Source organism: Anarhichas minor, unplaced genomic scaffold, assembly GCF_050575085.1.
Source record: "Anarhichas minor isolate MPS153535 unplaced genomic scaffold, ASM5057508v1 ptg000018l, whole genome shotgun sequence".
NCBI lineage: Eukaryota > Metazoa > Chordata > Actinopteri > Perciformes > Anarhichadidae > Anarhichas > Anarhichas minor.
Window position 1 is genome coordinate 11,501,098 of NW_027466464.1, and position 23,578 is coordinate 11,524,675.

General features: G+C 45.9%; 2 protein-coding genes across 4 annotated transcripts; one reads left to right on the top strand and one right to left on the bottom strand.

Annotated features, from left to right (window-relative positions):
- Positions 1 to 132: 132 nt before the first annotated feature.
- acp2 (acid phosphatase 2, lysosomal) lies at positions 133 to 14,992 on the bottom strand. 3 transcript variants are annotated; one of them, XM_076094620.1, is made up of 13 exons: positions 14,841 to 14,992; positions 5,212 to 5,307; positions 4,924 to 5,010; positions 4,668 to 4,728; positions 4,472 to 4,563; positions 4,277 to 4,375; positions 4,090 to 4,179; positions 3,376 to 3,459; positions 3,214 to 3,262; positions 2,879 to 2,967; positions 2,593 to 2,699; positions 2,182 to 2,357; positions 133 to 2,104 (listed from the first exon to the last, which is right to left on the bottom strand). In XM_076094620.1, exons 1-13 carry the CDS (start codon positions 14,934 to 14,936, stop codon positions 1,959 to 1,961), a joined length of 1,272 nt encoding a protein of 423 aa, XP_075950735.1. In that variant the 5' UTR covers positions 14,937 to 14,992; the 3' UTR covers positions 133 to 1,958. The 3 variants fall into 3 exon arrangements, with proteins under 3 accessions (XP_075950735.1, XP_075950736.1, XP_075950737.1); XM_076094621.1 differs by lacking the exon at positions 14,841 to 14,992 and adding an exon at positions 7,040 to 7,198; XM_076094622.1 differs by lacking the exon at positions 14,841 to 14,992 and adding exons at positions 5,567 to 5,706; positions 7,040 to 7,180 and having other exon boundaries at positions 133 to 2,357.
- LOC142952727 (insulin receptor substrate 2-like) lies at positions 10,375 to 21,716 on the top strand. Its single transcript, XM_076094616.1, has 3 exons — positions 10,375 to 13,268; positions 13,461 to 13,960; positions 19,159 to 21,716. The coding sequence occupies exons 1-3, from the start codon at positions 10,603 to 10,605 to the stop codon at positions 19,161 to 19,163; spliced, it is 3,171 nt and encodes a 1,056-aa protein (XP_075950731.1). The 5' UTR covers positions 10,375 to 10,602; the 3' UTR covers positions 19,164 to 21,716.
- Positions 21,717 to 23,578: the final 1,862 nt, after the last annotated feature.

Genomic DNA, 23,578 nt, shown 5'->3' on the forward strand with positions numbered 1-23,578 from the left:
ATCAAACCACAGCCACATTGCACAGAAATGATCTCGTGCAGCTGGTCATGTGGCTGAGTTAAAAAGTTTAAGTCGAGACTGCAGCTCACTGCAAAAGGTAGCCGAGTTGTACAGCAGAGAGTCCACCGCTGCTTATGTTGCACGTATGCGTTCACATGGATTTATTTTTCAAAAGAACATGTACAAGCAACAAAATCCTGGATTTCATACAGCCTGAAATCAAATTTGAATGACAGTTATACTGACAAATAACCTTAATTGTGTAGGATATTGCAATTGAAAACAGATTTTTTATTTTATTTTTTATAGCAAAGATCATGTGTTCTCCGTGTTTGATGTAATTACAAACAATGATTTTGACAGTGTGCAAGTTATTTCAGTCCAGAATCGTGACTTAAAGGAGAGCAAGATTCTGGTTAAGACCGCATTAGGATTTATACTTATTTGTAATACTTTGTATTAGCTATTTTATAGGTGGGGGCGGGGCCAAAAGCTGCCTCCATAAACTTCACCTGCCTCTAGAGCCAATTATATTTAAAGTATCATTAAATGGAAATACACAAGTAAAGAACGAGCACCTCAAATGTGTTCTTGAGTTATGTACTTTGTTACAACCCACCAGTCTAATAACGGTCTGTTTCGCCGACTGCAGTTTAGATGAAAGCAACCGGTCCTTTTCAATTTATGTGCTGACTGTTTAACCCCGCCCATATTAAAGTCAAATCCAGTGGGTGGGATTAAACGACATTGATTTGGAAGGCTGCAGACAGGGGGACCCACTCTCCAGATTAGATAAGAGCAAAATTAAATTGCAATAGCCTGGTATTAAACCAGTCGAGGGTCGTCACTTTGCATATTTATAACACAATATGTAGAACTCAAATACTTTGCACTAAAATCAAGTCCAGAATCCATCAACAACAACTTAATACCCATATATGTTAGTTTACAGCTGAAATAGTTTAGTTATTCTTTAAAGGAAAAGCATCCAATATCTGTTCTAAACATTAAGTTGAAAAACACACAAATGTAAATGTTTCCAGTGTTTCTGTAAGCCGCATCTTTAAAAAGCTGGTTCATCGCAAAACTGATTTGATTCTTGAGAAGAGATTCAGCTTTGTTATTTCATTTCTTTTTACAATTTGCTGGTGTGTTCGTGTCTCACTAACGGACACTTGGGGGTGGATGCTTATTGTCACGAGGCTTACGGTCAGCTCTCTCTGGGCGAGTTAGCCAAAGGTCAGCACCACCCTGCTGCTCCTTTGATCAAATAGAATGTGATACATCATAACAAGAAGAAAAAAGACAAACATCCAAAACATTTAAGGCATCTCGGCCGTTGGTCCTCAAGAGTCAACACGCAGACACACACACACTGGTGAATCATGAACACACCTGCAGACATGAACATATACGTACTAAATTAGTGTATTCCAACAATTAAAAGAAAGTGATCTTTAGGAGCTTGTGGAAACATTCTAGACTGAGCATCATTTTAGCCAATGAGGTTTCAATTAAACAGACATCTTAGGTGTTTTGTAACATCTTAAAGTCTTGTTTTTAATGAAAATCAGAGCAGCCGGGAGGAAAAGCATGATGCAAAACCATTTATATATTATAGACAGTCACAACTTCAGAACCATTTCCTGCATCGACTTCCTACTACTTCTCTGCAGCCATTCAAGTCTCAAGACTTAAATAAGAAGATTTTCCCTGCTGCGGGTGGTCCCCTCAGACAACGTCTCACTCGTCATGTTAGTGTAGAGAGAGATGAGGAAGCCGTCCTTGAAGTTGCGGGTCCCGAATGTGTTGATGAACCCCCCCCCCTCCCCCAAAAAAAGAGTCACCTGCACTTTTTTTTTTTTTTTTACAGTTCAAAGTTCATCGTCGTCGCTGCTGCTGCTGCTGTCCCAAGACGCCGGGCTCTCCGATCTCCGAGGGAGGAGCTTGTGCTCGTGTCAGGATTCCTCTCCAGCTTCCTGGTTGATCACTTGGTGGTACCCCTGGCTGCCGATCGGCTCCTTCTGCCAACAGATCATGGCGAGGAGGACGACGATAAGGATGAGGAGCAGGCAGCCGGACACCGCCAGACTGATGATGACTTCTGCAGACGAATGAAGAAAAATGGATGAATGGTGGCACAATCTCTTTTTAATTTGCACTTTTTTTGTGTGTTTTCACCTTTATCTCTCCCCTGCGACGGCAGTTGACACTCCTTGTCGCGGTCATCTGAAATAGAGAGCTTTGTAATTCTCACAAAGTCCTCTAGGGGGCAGTCTAGGGAGCAGCCTGGTAGCTGCAGAGGGAGCGCCTCCACCGTGCTGTCGTTCCGGTAAAACAACGACACCGAGGCAGAGCTGGGTGGACACAGAGAGAGTTTTACAGTCTCCAATTACCTGATGTCACATTTAAAAATGCATTTTTGACTCGGCTGAATCTGGTTGTGTTGAATTTCAAAGTAAAAGTCTCATCTATTTATTCCACTTATATTATTTCTTTCTGGTATCTGCTCCTCAGTTGCGCATGGAGTCTGTTCATTAATTATTATTGATCAATCGAGTGTCTACAGTATATTCTGTGTTTGCGTTTTACCCGTTGTCGTCCCTGTACAGCTCAATTATTTGACAGGAGGCGTACGGCGGCTGTTGTCCGTTGAACACATTCAAGCTGGACTGCAGAGCGGCTACAGTGGTGTCATGCTGTGGATCACATTAAAACATTTAGGGAAATGTGCTTACTTGCGCTACACATGAAGCTACAGCTAGAAGACGCCTAGCTTAGCTTAGTTTAGCATAAAGAATGGAAACAGCTAGCCTGGCTCTGTCCAAGTGTGAAAAAAAACAATCCATCTACCAGTAATTGAAAAAGTCATTCTTACCGCTGACAGCATCATCATTTTCATCCTCTGTTTCGGGTCTGGGACGGCCATCTTGGAAAGATTCTTCACTATTTCCCCCAATAGGATACCTTGAAGACAAACAGAAGCTCTTATTTCCCCATTTAGTCCTGTATTTAAATCATAAGTCTCGTGGTATGCCATCAATGAATGGACACACACACAATGTTCATTTCGACTCAATCCCACATACACTGTCCCTGCTGCTGGAAATACTCACTAGAGCACCAAATGTAAATTCATCTGCTGCTGAAAGTAGTCCCCAACAAAAAACACTTTCTTCCTGTTTTAGTAACGTTTGAACTTCACACACATACCTCCCTGCAGCCGGCTCTTTTCTTGCTGTTTGTAGAACCCGAATGTGACCTGTGTGGAAAACAAACAGTGTCTTTACATTACTTTTAACTACACTGTAGCATTGACGCCATCACGAGACGCTAGAAGTCCTAAACGTACAGAAATGCCGTTGCCACTTTTACCTGAAATCCAAAGTCTTTGAGCACTCGGAGCTTCTCCATGACATCAGGAGTCACCCAGTCAGGAGCAGTCATGTTGTGACGGGACTGAATTCAGGCACAGAAAACACAGCGGGGATTAAGAAAGCCACGACAAAGACACTGGATTGAAAGAGGAATTTCAAGAGATGCGTAAAAGCTGGAATCAAGCAGTAGCTGAGTTGAAAATCTGTCTTTTTTTTTCCTTGTCAGCAGTGAGTCCTCTGCCTCCAAGTTACCCACTGGTCCCTGATTTCACACTTAAAATTGTGTGTTTTTGACTCATGACATCCCTGAAAATGTAGGTACAGATGCCTTTAAATAAGACAGCAATGCAGTTTATTGATTGGAGGCATGCTGAAAAGCAAGCAGTGACCTTTGTTAACTAGATAAGACAAAAACACAGATATGAAACAGAAACCAGCTGCACAGTTCTGTTCCTCTAAGCCCTCGTCGTGTTGCTTAAAAAACCGACGAGGGCGGTCGAGTCACAAGACCGAAACTCAACATCATGACATTTGGTCAATTACAGTTTCGCCCACAAGAACTTTACAAATAACTTGTTGAAAGAACAGCTTGTGAACCGGGTCTTGAATAAAGGGACGCTCTTATTTTGAAATGAAAGCGTAGTAAACCAATTAGCCAGTGTTCATTCAGAATAATTGTCTTAATTTCCTATAGTTTTGCTGGTGTTCTCACCTCACAGAAGAGCGTGTCGTACACGCTCCACATGTTTTCCACGTTGGTGTCATTCAGTCCGGTTTCATTCTTCACCAGCTCTATGATGTCCTGCAGAGAGGAACGCAGTAAAAATGGCATTAAGCAAAAACATGTCGATTTGAGACTCCCCCTCGACATCACGTAACCCCCAAAAAATCCCCCGTACCTGGTACGTGGTGGTGATGTTAATAAATTCCTCCGTGTGCTCAGTTTCGTTCATCAGCTGTTTGTAGCGAGGACAGTCCCCCAGAGGATAAGACAGAAGCTAAAGAAATAAATAAATAAAAAAGGGACAAAGACAGAAAGTTCAGTGTACAATCATTTACAGCAAAGGGGAACTATTTACATCACAAACACATACCCTCTCTTCTCTTTGTGGCACCGTGTGCACCGGTATCGGCTGCCACTTCAAGTCCTGCGTGAAGACCTGCTGACCAGCGGGGGGGTAGAGACCTGGAACGACGAACGAGAGACTGTTAATGCGGGGGAGGGAGAGTACGAGGATCGCTAGGTAGAAAGGAGGGAGGAGGTAGGAGAGCGTGAGCGGACGTTCAGACCTGCGAGGTTGGCCTCAGCGCTCATCAGGGTGCGGTCGTAGTCCGTGCTGCGGACGGAGATCTGCGGACAGAAGGAGTTGCCGATAAAGGGGTCAGAAGAGGACAATGAACAGAGGCCTCCTCTCGGTAAACAACTCCATCATGCTGCAGGAATGCCAGCACCAGTGGGGAAACCTGTATAACACCAGCATGTCAAAGCCCCTCCCCCTTCTCCTCCCAAATATTCCTATGAATCAGCGTCTGTCTGTGAGGTTACCTCGCGTCGATCATAGGATTCGTTCAGGAATACTCGGTACCGATTCCTCAGAAAGTGGCCCAGATCAAAGTGCTGCCTCATGCCCTCCTGAAAAAAAACACATCGATGACGTCACAGGGTGCCGGTAACAAATGTGAGTTTTAAAGTGAGACAGTAAAAAAAAAAAAAAAAAGCTTATCAAATATGGAAATGTATCCAATAGGTCAGCATAAAAAAAAAACAAGAAGTTGAAGACAACACAGGTGCTGACGCTCTGCGATGACTCCAGTTACAAAAGGTCCGCTCTACCTGCGACAGCTGTCCGAAGCCCTGCGGCCAGTCGCTCTCCTGGTGAGGGTCGGTGGGGTAGGCTTTGACTGGTGACCGGTCGCCGTGACGAAACAGCTGGAAGGGGAGACAGAGAGGAGAAGTCAGGCAACACCCAACTGACAAACAACAACAACAACTAAAAACACTTCCGCAATAGCATGAAAAAAGATTTGAATGGCTAACAATCGGAATGGAGCTGCAAATGAATGCAAATGGCCTGCAAGCACAATGCAAAAAAAATGTAAATGTATTTATGACGGGCCTTAAAGTGAGCCTTCCCAGGAACAAAAGAAGCCCTGTAGGCCCAGATGTTGGTGTAGCCTGAAAGTAATACCCGTATCTGGTCAATTAGGCCACGTTACTACACGCCGCCGCATCAGCTGTCCCGCTCGAGTGGAGCAGTTTGAAGTGTCAATCGTCTTCAGAGAAGTGTGGGTTTCTGGTGCTCCGGTGTGGAGAGCTTGCATGACCGATCTGTTCAAAAATAGCCCCCAAGAAACAGATTATCCCTTTAGAACTCCTAATCTTATCTGCTCCATAAACGGGAATCTTGCAAACATCAACTCCCTCGATAGAAGTTGCAGCAACAGCACAAAAACAGCTTTTATATGAGGAAACCGCTACGTTGCCCTCCTGACCCGGGACCTGCGAGATGTCACGGCTTCAACGCGGGGGAAACACAGAGTGTGTCCGATGCTTTTTCAGTTCTCACGGCCATGACACAGAGTCTGTAAGAGTGTGGAAAGAGAACCTACTAACCCTCAACCCACAGAAGATTTAACAGTATAAATAGAAATTTCCCCAGGTTGCCACATCGTGTACTCTACAGCGAGCGAAGGACTTTATTCCACCATCACCGTCCTGCGAGCTTCTCCATACTTTGCATTGGAAATTAGCAGACAGGTTTAACAGTTAGATTAAATGCAATAAAAGGAGGACGTGCAAATAATGCACTTATGTGTGGGAGTGACGATTTAGTGCTGGTTTTAAACGAACAAATATGACAAATACAGAAGTCACATTTCATTAACAGACATTCAGCAAGGAGCGAGTTTGCACCACAGTTACAATTACTCTGCTCTCATCTGCATCGTGTTGCATTGACATAAACATGAAGCTTATGTATCTCTGTCAAAACAAGAATTTTGTGGGAGTGAGCTGTGAACAGGTCACAGGGCAGGAACTGGATCTGCAAGTACTTTAACAACACCTGTGGAAGTTCCTACACGACACAGGTTACAGTCAATCCGCCCCGGTATGCCAACATTTGAGTAATCATGAGCTGTCCACAAGTATTGTTAGCACAGCCGAATAGTCACCCGACAAGTTCCTTTACTGGCAATTGAGTCCAAGCGTTTGCATAAACAAGATCTAGCTCGATATGTGCAGAGTTCCTGTTGTGCAGTCTTTGACTCTGAATACGAAACAAGCTTTTTATACAGTTTTTTTTATTCAAATCTACTCATTTTATTTTGAATGATAATTGCATCTCAATAAAATGCACACTTTTGCAAATGGTTAGCCTGTGCGAACCAAGCACACAATTAGCTTCTTTGTAAAAATAAATAAAATAAAAAGTGTTGCTAGGTGGATTGTTGACATGCCGAATTAACCACGAGACCCACATTATTAACCGACGGGTTAATTCGTGTTCAGAACAATATGCACGTTTGCTGAGAAGCAAAGAAAACACGAAACTTCCTCAATTCTGAACGCAGTTCCGCGAAGCGTCTCTCCACATCGACGAGAAAAGCTGCGAACCACGCAGCTTCCGTAGCTTTCTACCGATTTATTAGCAAACACTCACCACAGTCACGTAGACCAGTTGTCGGTCTGCCAGACAGACGGAACCGACCGTTAGAAGAAAGAGCACCGCAGCGGACACCATGTTTAAAGCGAGAGTGCTAAGCTCCAGAAAGCTGACAATCACAAACCACCTCCTTCACCCTCTGACTACTTCCTACCCACGTCCACCCCGCGGCCCTAACCCAATAAGCTCGCTCGCAGTCACGTGACTATTATGACGCGCGAAATTCAGACGGAGGCCCCTTCACGTGCGACTCCGTTTTGTGTTCGTCTGAAACACTGTGGGCCTTTCTCAACACACACACTACCACACGACTGAGTATGCTCAGATGTCAACCTTATTACATAGTATGTTAAATAAAATAAAGATTTCTGACTTAATTATGTCTTACAAACTGAAATTGTCTTGATTTTAAACTATTAGAGGTATCGACTGATTAAGTCCACATTCTGAGATGATCAGAATGGGCCTCCATATTAAACATTTGCACACAAAAAAAACTCGGATCCGAGTGGTTACTCGCTTTGAGGCATGCAGTTTATGTGCTCTGCCACTAGAGGTCCGTGTTGTACTATCTACAAACAAGTACCCTCTTCCCACGTCAGACTTGTAGTTTTTGCAATGAGACTGCTGGAGCTGGAGCCTCAGCTACAACAGGTCCACAAATATGATCTGGAAGTCGTTATTATTATAAGTGGAGAGTCAAGATTGGACAAAAAATAACGTCATAAATGTATTGACAACCATATCTAATAAATAAAATAGGTTATATGTGCCTCTGGGAACTGGAGACTAAACTATGAACTGATTAATCATAAAAACACTTTACAACAGATTAATTGACAATTAAAGTAATCAATACGCGCAGCTTTAATTGCAATTGTGTGATTGCAAAAGTGATATGTCTTCGGACATATGTGTCTTCTCTGTGTGTTTGAGTGTGTGCATGCATTCAGGTATTTACCACTGAGAGATATCTGTCTATGGGATACCGCAGGTCTCTGGGTCATATACACACTTGTTTTGAAGTGAGCAACAATCACATGGGTGTTAGAAGTTAAAGCTGCATGTGTGGAAGCTTTGATGCTTGAAAAGGCTTTCTGTGAAGGTGGGAAACCTTTGGTTCAGAGCACGACCCACTGGTGCGCTGATCTGTACGTCTGTACACAGTGAAAAGCAGCGTTGTTGTGTCAGGGTCTGGCAACAAGAAACCAAGTGGAAATCTGATCTTCGTCTACCTTTTTTTTATCACCAGTATTCAACTACACTGTATGGGAACTACTACTGCAGCTACTATTGTGCTCCTCATTTTATTACCACTATATCTACTACCATACACTACACACGGCTATTACTATTGTACTTATTAATACTGCTACTTATCATACTATTACTATATCCCCAGAACCAATTCTACTACTATCATAACTGGTAACAATAGTTCTAATAGCTTTTACAGGTTTTGAGACAAAGATTATTATCATTCTTGACTCCTCTGCTGAGGAAGACTGCTGGATGCAGTTGAAAGCTCCAGATAGAGTCTGTCCTCGGGCCTGTTCACACTGGGGTAACAACCTGGCGGGGGCCCTGTGGAGTTTAAAATTAACCAGCGGTGGAAAGAATCCCAAAAATATCCCGCCGAGGTAGAAGAGCTCCTTCATTTGCAGATGTCAGACGGCAACAGCAATCTGCATTAGTAATAAAAGCTCCCTGGGCTCGGGCCCTGCAGAGGGACAGAAGACACCCAGACCGGTGTTGAATTAAAAACCCCTGTGGGAACGTGTCAGCACACCACATCCCATGCACCACCTGCAACACACGGAGACGCAAAACAACAATATCCAGCTCTCAGCGTCATCCCCTCGGTGTTGTTACCACGGTATTGTAGGTCCCTGCCGCTTAGGTCTCGACAATAATGTCTTTGTTCCCTTTGTTTTTTTATTATTGCCTCAGGCTGTTTATATCTGCTATTTTCAGATTATAGGTGACGGCTAATGCTGAAAACACATGCCACGGCTCACTTGATCCCCCCCCGACAAATGAACACTGGTGCGAAAACAGAAAAATAGCCAAAGGCCAAATGTCACCGGGATCACACACACACACACACACACACACACACACACACACACATTCAGGCATCAACAATATCAATAAGGAGTACAATGGTGATTAGAGGAGGCGTGGATTACCCTTAATCTGGAGTATCTATGTGTTTGTTTAAAGGGGCAGACACCCACCCCATCATCCATAGCATCTCATTCACACTGACACCTCATTGGGTGTAATCTGCTTGTTTGGGAGATTATAAAAAAAAGTGTGTGTTTGGGTTGGGGGGGTGGACATGACCAATGATCACAAAGATCACAGGGACAATTACTGGCAGAATTGCCTTGATGATCTGATGAACAGCTGTCTGAGAGGCCCTTCACAGCCCAATGCAGCCCCCCCCACCCCCACCCCGGAGCGCTAGTTTATTCGGCACGACCTTTTGGTGCCCTTCTGTTTTGTCCCTTGATTGGGATCCACAGCGAGGAGGAAAGAAAAAAGTTGGGGGAAGAGTTGCGTGCAGCAGGGACAAAGAGCCAGATGATGGCAGCATTTCTACAGCCTGTTATGACACAGGGGCCTCTGACGCATTCGCTTTAGTCATTCCTGTTTTTCATTCAACAAAAACATTTTCTTTTTTAAAGTGCAGCACGAGCACGAATGGTTATCAAAACCCACAGAAAAAAAACAAGCATTTTTCTTTTTTTACATTGCAAAAGCTACATATTGTAACACTTAATGTCCATAATTATGACCAAATGTGGACACTGCTGTCGTGTTGGATGGGAGAATACATGGTGTTGAAATAGGACCCATTGAGTTCCAGCTGGAGAGGAATACCCACAGGTTTAAATATAGGCCACAACGCTCCTTACATAACAAGCGGGACATCAGGGTTGTTTACACTCTTACTGCCTCAGCATTATGTCACACATTTCAAATCCTCATTAATCCAAATTGGCTTGTCAATCGCACTGTGACATAATAGTAAGGAGGCATCACTCTGCTGCAGTACATAAGATCTATAAAATGAGTGTTGGGTGTGTGTGTTTTTGCACACACTTGCCTTTTACTGTTATTCAACGGGCTTGATTTCTGTTTCTACACAACAGGGCTGTTTGGAAAAGCAAAAGGGGGCGGGGGCTTCGCGCTCCTTGAATTATTCAAGCGGCCAATGGGGAGCGTCGGAGCCGCGTGATGGACAGGCACGGCCCCTGCAGCACGCGCCGCCCCCCTATGACTCTGTGCTTTATTCTGTTTTTAGAGCAGCAGCGTCACATGTTGTTTTTCTCCAGGATCAGATCAGTCCCCCGGTCTGGTTCCGGCTGCACTGTTGCTTCTACCGTGGCGGACAGAGGACGCAGCTTTCGGTGTCTGCAATGGATTAGATTTTTTTTTTTTTTTTTTTTAAACGTGCATCTCTGTGAAGTATTTATTTGCTGCAAGTAAAAGAAAAGGAACAAGGAGCTTGCTTATCTGGAACCTGGGGGTAAAATAAGAGACGTGGAGAAGAAATGGCAAGTCCTCCGGTGACGGGAGCGCACCTGTTACCTAATGGGAAGAACGGCGTGAAGAAGTGCGGGTACCTGAGGAAGCAGAAACACGGACACCGGCGCTTCTTCGTGCTGCGCGAGCCGACCGAGCGCTGCCCCGCGCGCCTGGAGTACTACGAGAGCGAGAAGAAATGGAGGAACAAGTCCCCCGCGAAACGGCTCATAACTTTGGACTCGTGTCTGTGCGTAAACATGCGGGCCGACGCCAAGCACAAGCACCTCATCGCCCTCTACACCAAGGACGAGTACTTTGCCGTGGCTGCGGACAGCGAGCAGGAGCAGGAGAGCTGGTACACGGTTCTGACCGATCTAATAGCCGAGGGGAAAGTGTACGACAGCCCCGCTTCCACCTCTTCTTTAGTGGGCTTTGATGAAGCCAGCTACGGACTCATTGCCCCTGCAACAGCTGCGTATAAGGAGGTGTGGCAGGTCAACTTGAAATCCAAAGGTCTGGGTCAGATCAAGAACCTCACTGGAGTGTACCGGCTGTGTTTGTCCAGCAGGACCATCAGCTTCGTCAAGCTGAACTCTGAAGCAGCCGCTGTCAGTTTACAGCTCATGAACATCAGGCGATGCGGCCACTCGGACAGCTTCTTCTTCATAGAGGTGGGTCGCTCGGCGGTCACCGGGCCCGGGGAGTTCTGGATGCAGGCGGAGGACTCTGTGGTGGCGCAGAACATCCACGAGACCATCCTCGAGGCCATGAAGGCCATGAAGGAGCTGTCTGAGTTCAGGCCGCGGAGCAAGAGCCAGTCTGCCAGCACCAACCCCATCTCCGTGCCCACGCGGCGCAACCTCAACAACCTGCCCCCCAGCCAGACGGGCCTAGTGAGGAGATCCAGAACAGATAGCATGGCAGCAATGTCCCCAGGGAGAAAGTTTACGTCCTGCAGGATTAGAACGGCAAGCGAGGGGGACGGAAGCGTGACCCGGCCCGTGTCCATGTCCATATCTGTAAACGGGAGTCCCACCAGCCCAAACTCTGGGAACCACCTCATAAGGTCCCACACCCTCAGCAGCGGGCGCACCTGCAGAATGCTAGATTCCTCCTCCAACCTGCACCATAGCCGGTCCATGCCGGTGTCCAACTCCCCACCGGGCACCTCCAGCCCCATCAGCATGTCTCCCAGAGGGGGGGCCAGCATCTCCACTCCTGACAAAGCCAGGCGGCCTTTCAGCTGCAGCGCTTCAATCTCCGGCTCCCTCAGTGACACTGGCTTCATGCTGTGTGATGACTACAGCTCCAGCCCGGGTGAACTCAGATTCATCCCCCTGACCCGCAGCGACACCCCTGACTCTCTGTCCAGCACGCCCCCATCCCGCGACATCAGCGACCCTTGTGGCTACATGATAATGGAGGGGGCGAACGGGGCTGGCGGCGATGGTCTGGCACAGGACAAGGCTTACAGGAAACGGACGCACTCCCTCACCACACCGCGCCAACAGAGGGTGGTGGCGCCGCTGTCGTCGGCCTCCCTGGAAGAGTACACACACATGAGGATGGCCCACGGACTGAACACTCACTCCGCCTCGCCCAAAGTGTGTTACCCCGAGGATTACGGAGACATTAAAATCGGTTCGTCCAGGAGCTCCAGTAGTAACCTCGCCAATGATGGCTACATGCCAATGACGCCAGGCGTGGCAGCCCAGGCGGGCAAGGTAGACAACTACATGCCCATGAGCCCCATGTGTGTCTCAGCACCGAAGCAGATTGTGAACCCGAGGGTGCATCCTCAGGCGCCTGCTGGTGGTGGCTACAAGACCAACTCCCCCTGCAGCAGCTCTCTGGAGGACAGCGGCTACATGAGAATGTGGTGTGGCTCCAAATCCTCCATGGATAGCCCAGACAGGCATGGTGAATACATGAACATGTCACCTGGAAACCCACCTCCACTCCAGACACCCCCCGACTACTACTTGGGCCTGCTCACAGGGGAACCAGCATTCGTGAGGTCCATCCAGGCCGGCTCCCTCACGCTCCCTGCTAAACTTCAAGCCTCCAAAAATGAGGAAATCAGCCAGTACGTGTTGATGAGCCCTCATAGTTTGAGGCAGAGGGCGGGGGAGTCAGACTACTATTCAGTGATGCAGCCCAGTGCAGCACAGACCTCACCGCTGAGCCCCTCGGTACCCTCCCCTGTCAGACTCGGCCGGGCGGAGAACCTGGCCTACAGAGGGCGGCTCGGCAGGCCTAACCGGCTATACCTGGACACCCTGAGGACCCTGCCCAGCATGAACGAGCACCCCCTGCCCGGAGAACCCCGGAGCCCCGGAGAGTACATTAACATTGACTTCAGCGGCATCAGATTCTCCCCACCCTCCGTCGTCTCCACAGAGAGCCAGTCTTCATCGGCGGATTCCAGCGGCGGGGGCGCGGGGAGGTCCTCTCTGACAGACTACATGAACCTGGAGCTGGGCTCACACTCACCCAAGGAGACTGACACTCCCGCTGAACGCTTGGACACACTCCCAGAGTTATCCATGTGCTCAGAGGAGGGTGGAGCATACCATCTGGAGAGTGAGAAAGGGTCTCAGGGCCTCGGTGATGAGGTGAAAAATGACTACACTGAGATGACATTTGGGATGACCAGCTCCCCTCCACAGCTTGTTCCTCACAACACAGCAAGGTATGTGTAACTGTGCTGGGAGGGAATGATTGAATATCAGCAATGATGATGTGAATCCAGATATGAAGCATTATCCTCCTTTGATTTCCTCTTAATAAATGTATACTGGTGGTAACAAAAACCATAATTTCAAACCTTTGATTAGCATGAATGTGAATGTAACCATGTCATATGTTGAACTTTTTCCCCCAGCTTCCAGAGCAGCAGGGAGAGCAGGCTCTCTCTGGAAGACCAGGGAGTCCCAGAAGGCATCGGGGCCTTCCTACTCGGGGCCACCTCCTCCTCCACAGTGGACCCCGACTGCTCCGCCAAGGTAATCCGGGCCAACCCGCAGGGGCGCCGGCGCCACAGCTCCGAGACCTTCTCCTCTACCGCCACCGTGACGCCGGTCTTCCCCTCCTTTGCCCGCGGCGACGCGATGAAGAGGCACAGCTCAGTGGAGAACATCTCGTCCCGGAGCAGCGAGGGCTCCGACGAGGAGTACGGCAGCCCCGTGAACCGGCAGAGCTCGGCCGCCTACCCGAACGGGCTGAACTACATTGCCTTGAACCTGCTGGACAACAGGGACGTGGAGAAATGCGAGGACCTGGCCGGCTTCAAACCCACCAGCAGCTGCAAAGGGGGTATCAATGGATTACACAGCTCGCCATATGTCTGTTTGGGATTCAAGGAGGCTGCAACCACTGCCAAAGGTGAGTGAGGCCCCTGCCGGATGTGTGCAAAATAATGTATCTGAACTTTCAGCTTAAAGTCCGGATGCTGTTCTTGTTTTGAATGAGGGAAGACTCTTTTTTTTTTTTTTTTTTTCATCTATAAAAAGTTTTACTGTGGAAAAAAAGAGAGCTGCAGCTGGCAGCCAAATGGAAGAGAAGAAAAACAAAGATGAAGGCAAACTTGTATTTCCTCCAGAAATTCAAACTGTAGGCGGTGCTGATGTAGCCTTCAAGTGCTGCCCTTAAGCTCCGACTTCTGAGTACTTTCATATCAACATTTGCAATTAAACAACAGAGTGCTATGAGGTGTCAGGGTCGAAAATGAAGAGTGGTTGCGTTGCAATAACATGTTTTTTTTTTTTTTGTTTTTTTTTTTGTTTTGCCTCATACTTAGTTGGTCCTCCCACTTTTTCCCCACAACACGTGAACGTAGCACAAACGTGACCAAGCTGAGAGCTCTGAAGTAAACAAGCACCACGACGGAGCAGGAGGCCTCACTGCTGCTGCCGATACAAAAAAAAAAAAGTAGATATTGGAATTCCACCGACGCTTATTATGAATGAAAGTTGTTTGCGCAAAAAAAACCAAAGACACACTAGAGATGTATTAAAAAAAACATATTAGATCACAAGTATTGGTAAGGCTCACTGAGCCTCCGGCTGTTTTTCAGTCGGGTGGGCTTTAGGATGTGTTGCACCACAACGTGACCCTTACAGACCTCTTATTGCATAATCAATAACCGCGTCACAGAATATTCCAGTGACCCAAATAGCAGACGGTGTAAACAAGGAGGAACAGCAGACACGTTTCGACCCCCCCCTCCCCTCCCCTCCCCGGTCGTTGGACACCGTGAGCTCACGTGTGTTCGCGAGCACATGGAAGTGGCTGTGCGTGTCCGTGCTTGTAGGCGGCGAGAGGGAAAAACAACCAAGTGGGCGAGTTGCTGTGCGGCCATCAGGTAACTGGATGTCACGGTCCACCTTCCTGGACGAACGAGGGACCTGTTTTTGTCCCGTTTGAAAACAAAGTGGCTTTTATGCCACCACATGCCCTCCCTTACCCCCCCCCCCCTGCGTATACGGAGAGAGATAAGTTATATTGAGTTTTATTTTTTTTAACGCAGCACAGAAAAATAAGTTATTTGCACAGTCATGTTCAGCCCCCACGGCATGGAAAACCAATGTTTCATTCATGCACGCTTTAAATTTGTTGACATTATTATCAACGTGGCTCCAGTGAAAACGGTTATTTCTCAGCTAAAATGAGTTAATTTACAGCAAAACGGCTTTTTGTTTCGCTTTTTTTTAAATCTGAGCTGCGTTGGTTCGCACGTGCTTCACTCATGTTTCGATGGAGTACAAATATACTTTTTTTTTTTTTTTTTTATGGCGCTGATAAAGCTTGGATGCAATTCAGTAGGGAGAGGGAGAAAACAGTCGAGCACATTCATGTGGACTGTAGCACGTACGCATGCAGTCGGGGGGGGGGTGTTTTTCTCCAGGACCTTTTTTTTTTTTTTTCTGCATAGTGTACATCCGTGAAAAAAACACTTGGCAGAGAGAGAGAGAGAGAGAGAGAGAGTAGCCTGTTGTGTTTCCCAGTGCCTGACTGTTTGTGGGGGAGCGAATGAATGCCTGCATAGCGGGGGGGATGGCACGTGCACGCCACTTCTGCCTCATTAGGCTGTTCACTTACCAGAAGTAAGACAAGCAGAGAGAGAGAGAGGGGGCGTGGAGGACAGCCTTGTGTGCTCAGTAGAAAGAGGTGGGGAGTTTTTTTTTTTCTTTTTTTTTTTTTTTTCTTTTTAAAGCGACAAATAAACACGCCCGGTGAGGCCGCCCTTTCGACTGAGGTGCATTCTGGGAGCGTTTGCACCGGCGGGCCCCGATGACTTGTTTACTGAACGCTCAGGCCCACTGCTCTGTGGGGTGAAGCGGGATAAGGGAGGTCACAGTGCGCCGGGGGCCCCACTGGCGGAGGGCTTTGGTTTTCGTGTTCATCAGGACGTCCCACTGCCCCCTATAGACCCCTCTACCTCGAGCTTCACAACGGTTCCTATGGGTGATGTCGCGTGGACTAAATCCATATTTTATTCTCTCTACGGTGGTGGAATGCCAACACTCTGCAGGAAGATCAAAGTGCAATCAGTCCCAGCTGCTTCCCCCCAGACCGTCCTCCTTCCTCATCAATGAAACCCTGAAGTCATAAGCTCTTGACAGCTGGATACGTTCTTTCGGTGCTCCACCTAGAGTCGGCTTAGGCGCTCTTAACGCCTGGCACACGGGTCAAAGTGTTTGTTTACCTCTGCTCTCCGTCTCCTCGCCGTAGCTCAGCCAGGTGGATGTTCTGTACCAGACCCAGATTAGCCAAGTCAGCCGTTTCCGCTTCCTCGTCTGACTAATACCTTTATCTGGAGCGGGCGACGACCGGCCGCTACTCCTGTCTTCACACACATGCAAACACCCTCATTTCCCTTCCCTTGACCACACTAGCATGTAAAAGCATCCATGCCATGTCTCTTTCTCTCTCTCTCTCTCTCTCTCTCTCTCTCTCTCTCTCTCTCTCTCTCTCTCTCTCTCACACACACAACCTACTCACGAATGACGCCCCCCCCCCCCCCCCCAAGGATGCAGAGAGCACGACCATCAGCATCGTGTGTGTGTAATTTATCGGCCAGATGAGAGGCATTCGTGTGTCCATCGACTCAGAGTCCCGCTTCCACTCGTCGTCATTCACCCAGTAGTAGCGCGAGTGATGTCATCACAGGGGGTGGGGGGCGGATCCGCGTCCACCCGTAGCGTGTTGCGTGCACACCAATGTTACTTTCACTCCCTGTGTTATGTGTTTTGCGTTGCGATGTTGACGGGAGCGAAAGGGGTCCAGCCTGCACAGCCATGCATCCCTAACTCGCTCTGAGCATGCTCGGTAGATGCGGATGTCACAACAAGGTGATTTGGATGACACAATCTTTTTTTGGGGGGGTATTTTATAGACAAAATCTGCTGCTCACACACACTTGATACTGAAACATTTTGCATAAAGGCTGCATTGATACGTTTTCCACTGCTGGAATTTTGGCCAACATCGTGATTTAGTGGGGCCCGTGTGGCTCGTTTTTGATTTTCCAGACGTCACACTTTATTCTGGTGTTACTCGTAAAAAAAAAAGCCTGATGCTGCGTCCCCTGCACACCGGCTCAAACACACACACACACACACATATATACATATATATATATATATATATATATATATATATATATATATATATATATATATATATATATATATATATATATATATATATATATATATATATATATATATATATATATATATATATATATATATATGCTGAATAGTTTATTTACGCCGGCGTTGAAGCCGAGATCCTGCAAACATAACGACCCAAGCCAGGAAATCCAGAAATGCCATGTTACTTGATATATGGAGAACAAACACACACACGTTACACCGCGGGGCTCTTGTGTCAGAGTTTCCAGGCAGCGTATGTGTGTCATTGCACAGGGGGGGGGTGCTAAAGTAGGACGGGATGTTCCAGACAGAAGCGCTAGCTGCTACATAACTGCGTGGCCAGCATTCCCCACGTTTAGCCAGCCACGGCTCCAGATGAGATTACAGCCTCTGCTGGCGAGATTAGAAAGGCCAGTGGGTAGATCAGTGAGGGCCGGCGGCTACTCCGCGGACAGCAGCTGGCCACTACGCGACGCGAGGTGTGGGCAATTTGTGTCGCTTTAGCCCCCGTCCACGTCCCAGCTCACAGTAATTGAGCATCGAACCAAAAGAAATCTGTCTGAATTGGCTATAAAAAGATAAAAGCATCAGCCAAACGGGGATATCTTCTCTGTGTAAGTAGGTGAACTCTGGATGTCTTAAAGGGACAGTTCACCTTCACCACAAAGGCAGAATGCCATGTAGTCGCATTCTATTCAAGAGACATCTCTATGGCCAATATATCCCTTTGAACTGTCCCTTTTTTAATAGTAAATTATGTAAGATGCAGGGGACTTGTCTCTGGATTTAGTGACTTAACATCCAGTGTCCTTAACTGCCCTCCAGCCTTCTCTGTTTATCATTTCACCGTTTAAAAATAGAATTGTGATGGGGCTTTTGCAAGAATGCTCCAAAACTGGCAACTTTTCAGGACCGAAGAGGAAAAAAGACAGCCTTGCTTCCAGTTGACCCAGTGTCCCTCCCTCCACTCTGCTTGCGATGCCTCCGACCCCTTGTCCACACACAGACTGTCAACAGTGGCCAGACAATCAATGCAAAACAAATGCATCGATAGTTTCTCTCTGTGTGTGAGAGATGCGTCAGCTACTGTACTGGTAGCTGGTTCTCCTCCGCTCAGCCCGTGTCCATAGCAACACGGCAGCGCGACAGGAGACCCCCCCACCCCACCCCCCCCCCTCTTCGCTCTATCCCAGATTATGTAATAACGCTCGCTGCTCCGCCATCCTTCAAGCAGCTTCCCCTGGCAAAACAGCTGGTGTGTTAAGAAACGAACACACACCATCTAACCACCTGGACATTGGTTAAATACCGTCATTACACACGAGTAATGCACATGAAACATTCAGGTTAGCACATCCCAAATCCCTCCTATTCAACACGTGTGTGTGTGTGTTTGTGCAGCACTCTCTGTTCTTGTTGTTCTTGTGTCCCTTGTTATTGTGGCACAGAAACGGCAGCCTAGTCTGAGTCCGAATGCGTTCAGTGTATGAGACTGTTCTTCTTTAAGAAATGTTTTTATGAGCGGGTCTTATAGGCAGTCGGTGAGGGCAACGCACAAACAAGATTGTCAACGTACCAACGAAGGCAGGAAAGAAGAAAGACTTTGAGCTCGCAAAATTTTGATTTTGATTATTTCTCAAATGTTTTATGAGGAAGAAAACGCATTGGACACATTTGCTTGAGCTCAAAAGATTCATACAATGAGTTCTGGTGAGAAACACTGAATTAAAATATGACTTGTTTTTTTATAAAAAAGGATTTCACAGTGCAGCTTTAAGACTCCATGTAGAGTTCATCACTGGTGGCCTTTAGTTGGTCCAAATGTATTCATTCACAAATGCTCATCCTATAGTTAAAGCCAAAAGAGTGTTGTAATGATATTTCCACTAACTCCCTCTTTTTCTCCGTGGCCGTCTCTTTCAGACTGAAGGACTCCTCTATCCTTTGAATTGACGTCTTCACCGACCTGCTGCTCAGAGAAAGAAAACTCTGCCCTTCCACTGGGCTCTGTGGCCCTAAAAGATGTCTGGACCCTCAGCAACAATCATACACACACACTTAGGAAACAAGCAGGTCACCGTCTATGCATGTCATGAATTTCGCTGAAGGCAGGACAAGTGTGTTTGTGTATATGTGTATGTGTGTGTGCGTCTCATGTTCCCTGCGCTTTCAGAGGCCCTCTCACCTGTGACCTACATTTTGGCGCAAGCACAGAAGCAAAGATAGTCAGATCGTAACAAAACTCTAATGGTACCCAGATTCTATTTATTTACCTGAGGGCAGTTTTATGACTGCCTTGTGTGAGTGCGAGTGTGTTTCTGAGACAAAGTACAACTAACCGGTATGACAATGAACAAAGAAACTTACTATACAAATGGCCCAGGGAGCGAGGATACCAAGGTACACGGAGAATATAACTATATTTAGATTAACATGTTATTTATTTTTGGAAGATGAATGTCTGATAAGACCTACCCAATGCCTTAATGTCTATACTGTCTTTATGTTTTCTATGAAATAAGAGATAAATATTCTATTATGATATGTCTGTTTGGACCTACATCTCTATATTGTTGTTCTGTTGTGGAACTTAAAAAGCTTACCAGTAAAGATATTATTTCAGAAATATACAGCACAGTGGGGCGGCTTGAGATCTGATTTGCTGTATTGATATTAAAGTATTTTCTTAATTACTAATTTCTTATTTATTCTAACTTAAGTTTTTTTTGTCCAATCAAAGCGCTGGACTTAAAGAGTTATATTTCTAAATGTCGTTAAGCGTTATGCATGTCTTTATAACTCAGCTCAGACCCCACAGCACCAGGCATCTGAATGCACTGTACCTCCCACAGTTCCTCAGTCACTTGAGCCCCTAAGACCTCACACACTCCTACCTTCATACCTGTACGGCCTGCCGTTGAGCTTAATGCAGGCCACTCTGCTGTGATATCATTGGACGGTACAACTGTATAGTTGAGGTGACGATGGAGGGGGTGGAGCCGATGAAAAATGACACGTTTGGGGCACAGTGGAGACGTTTTTCTGGTCAACCAGTATCGGCAGTGCTGGACAATCGCTGAAAAAGTAGAGGTGGACAGGCCAACACATCTGGCACCATCATGGAGGGTCACTGGAAAACCAGCTGTCTGGAAAATATAGCTCTATTGCAGACAAAGAATTTGATCTAGGTGAAGAGAATTACGTAATGTTACAAGTTAAAGCAAAACTATGTAACTAGCCGATATCACTAAGTGACACCTATGTAATTACAATTACAGGATAATGCTAAAACAAATTATAATATTAGCGCACATAGAAAAACAGCAGCCACTGTGGCCACAAGTAGCAAGCTATTTCAGGATAACTATAAAAGCCAACAGATTGCTACTATTAGCTAACAATAGCTAGGCTACCATACGCTGGGGTGATTCACTACTCATAAATTTAACTTTTCAATAGTTAGAAGAAGATTGTCTTATAGCCTTCAAAAGTTACACAGTCTCGGAAACTGAAACTGTGACCCTCCGAAATGGCCGCCAGACGTTTAGTTAACATCAACTGAAAGCCCCCTGTAATGTCCTGACTGTTTGGTCCTCGAGTCGTCCACTGTGCCAACTCCAACAGGCTCACAACCCCCTTTATTGTACAGTAGATTGTAAAACTTTTAACCATGTCTGAATGTATCGCTGAGCTGGTAGGAACACCACATAAACATATCGTGGGTAACTGTTTTTGACAGAGTTGAATAATATTGGAGCTGTACCACGCTAAGTTGTGGTATCTATTTATCTACAGAGTCTTGAATGTGTATATTGTGTACATAGAAAGAGTTTAACTAAAAACAATCTATTGACAATACATAGTTCTTAGATTTTACCGATGTTGCAATGATATTCCTGTGTAAAGATTTTGGCTACCGATTTTTAAAAAGGGGATCGGGGTTTTTGCTTTTGGGGTTGTACAGTGTATTGTATGCTTTTCTCCCTCACAGTCCGACTATATGAAAAAAATACTCTGTCTATTTTATTATAGCGATCTCTTGGCCTTGTTGACTCACTTTACCTAATGGCATATGCAATAGTGACATGAATACAATCTAGTTTACAACCGTGGAACCAAATGTAACTTTGCATTGATGATTTTTTTTTCTTCTTGTGGCGAGCAGAACCTGTTTTGCTCCTTGTACATTTCTCTTTCTGCCAAGTGTTTTGTTTTTTTGTCGCTGGGAACTTTGTTCTTGACGTGTCTCAAAGCTCTTTACCCATTTCTGTGTCCATGGACAGACAGACTGATCTTGGATTGACTCAGTCTGAATGCGTCGTTGTCTTCCATTGTACATAATTCAATATACTGTTTATTGTGATGCTCACAAGAGATGATTATAATGATTTATAAATTCTGGTAGTCGAGTATTGCTTTCGTCTGTATCGATTATGGATAGCATCCTACAGAAATAAATGAATTTATTTAAAGAGTTACAACTTTGTCTTTGTTTTTTATTTCCACAAATAATATATCATGCAGCCTAAATGACAAATAGAATAACTGTGGTGTACTGTTAGGGCCTTCTAAATACACTGATATGAAATTACAAATATATATTCTTTAAATGAAATACCCATTTCTAGCCCTACAGTAAAGATGCAAAATCATTTATACTTAAATGTTTTAAAGCAAGACTTTGTCACTTTTGCCTAATATATTTCAGAATTGTGTATATAATATATCCATCATAACATCTAAATAAACAATCATTGAATCATATCACAGGTAGAGGGGGAGTCATTAAGTCAGCAATACAGCAATATCCATCTAAAGTTTGCTAACGTGCTAACATTAGCTACCGTAAGCTACTGGTCATACCAGACCAAGTGAGGTTGTAGCAGCAAAGCCACTGAGTGTATTGAATTGAACCAGGATTAGTTTATTGCTTATAAATTCAACTTTTAATTTGTAATAAGAAGAATGTTTTTGAATTATATAATCTTCCCCTAAACCACTAGTTATGAACCTCACAAGACTCCAAATCCCATCCTGCCCCTTTTCTTCTCCCTCCCTCACCAGAAGGTAATGCATTTGGCACAAAGTCTAATAGCTTCCTGACTCTTTGTCTAGATATCCTACTGTGCCCTCGATCTGCGGAAGAATGAGGAGTTGAACTCTCCGGACGACAACTTTCCCTCTCCGCAAGTGTTTTTATTTCAGACGGAGCCCGAGGTGGGAAGCTCATACTGAGCCAATGACTTCCTGTCAAGCCACGTGTCTCCAGAAGGGCCTAGTAGTCAGAGTCTGGAGGTCAACAGGTTTGAAGCATGAAGTGAAGCAACACATTTCACCTACTTCCAACTCCCACACACTCACATGCAGCTGTTACACAGGGACCTCGTGTTTCTTTGCCATGCACGTGTTCATTGTAAAATATAAGAATATTTTCTATTGACAAGGTTGACTTAACGGTTCAATTCACACATTTTTTCCAAGTTTTTGAGACTTTTGCTCTCAATGACGAATGTAGTTGTGGTTTTTAAAAGAATAGTTTATGTTGCGGAAAGTTAGATAAGCCTGACACCACGATAATGTCTGTGCGTTACGTACGGAACTGAAGCTAGAGGAGGTTTAGCCTAGCTTAAAGTAGCTGGAACTAAGGGGAATACACTTAGCTGCACAAAAACAGTTTTGTTGTGTATCAAGAAGTAGTACAGCATGTTTCCATCTTAAACCACAAACATGCTGGTCGGGAGATATTTGGTCTGGACATAGCCGGGCTAGCTGTTTACCCCGGGTTCCAGTTTTTGCTAAGCTAGGCTAACTGCTAACGTGCAGCCTCACGGAGCCGCTAGCACGGCTTTAGACTGTAAGTCTTTGTGAAGGCTCAGTTGAAACAGGTTTGAAACTCAGCGTGGTGAGTTAGTACACGGGCAGGGGAAATGTGAGAATAGGAACTGGCTAACATTGTGACATGTGTGTTTAGTCAGCCAGTTTGTCCCCTTAAAACACGGAACCTTCTAAATTATGAAATATATCCCACACTCACAATGTGATTATGATGCAGTTTAATATTCTCTATGGGCATCAAGTATCTCCAGTACAGACACAAAATGAACACACACACAGGCACTGAGGGGACACCTCTGACTGGTGTGTATTAATTAGCAGTATGACACTGTCAGTGGGGCAGCAGAGAAGAGCCTTACATAACCCCACCACCAAGCCACCAGGAGGAACACAGTGTTCCTCACCCTTCTCGGCACTGACTGTCCGTCTGAAAAAACCCTTCCCTTTTTGTTTTTTTTGTATGGGCACATTTGTGCTCCCAAGGCAAACCGCAGGACACGAAAGCAGA

Coding starts and splice junctions, on each gene's coding strand:
- acp2 (XM_076094620.1), bottom strand. CDS start 14,936: ATGGCCGCACAGCAACTCGCCCACTTGGTTGTTTTTCCCTCTCGCCGC. Junction 4,180..4,276: donor ACATCACCACCACGTACCAG/GTACGGGGGATT, acceptor TCCTCTCTGCAG/GACATCATAGAGCTGGTGAA. Junction 3,263..3,375: donor TCAAAGACTTTGGATTTCAG/GTAAAAGTGGCA, acceptor TTTTCCACACAG/GTCACATTCGGGTTCTACAA.
- LOC142952727 (XM_076094616.1), top strand. CDS start 10,603: ATGGCAAGTCCTCCGGTGACGGGAGCGCACCTGTTACCTAATGGGAAG. Junction 13,269..13,460: donor GTTCCTCACAACACAGCAAG/GTATGTGTAACT, acceptor TTTTTCCCCCAG/CTTCCAGAGCAGCAGGGAGA.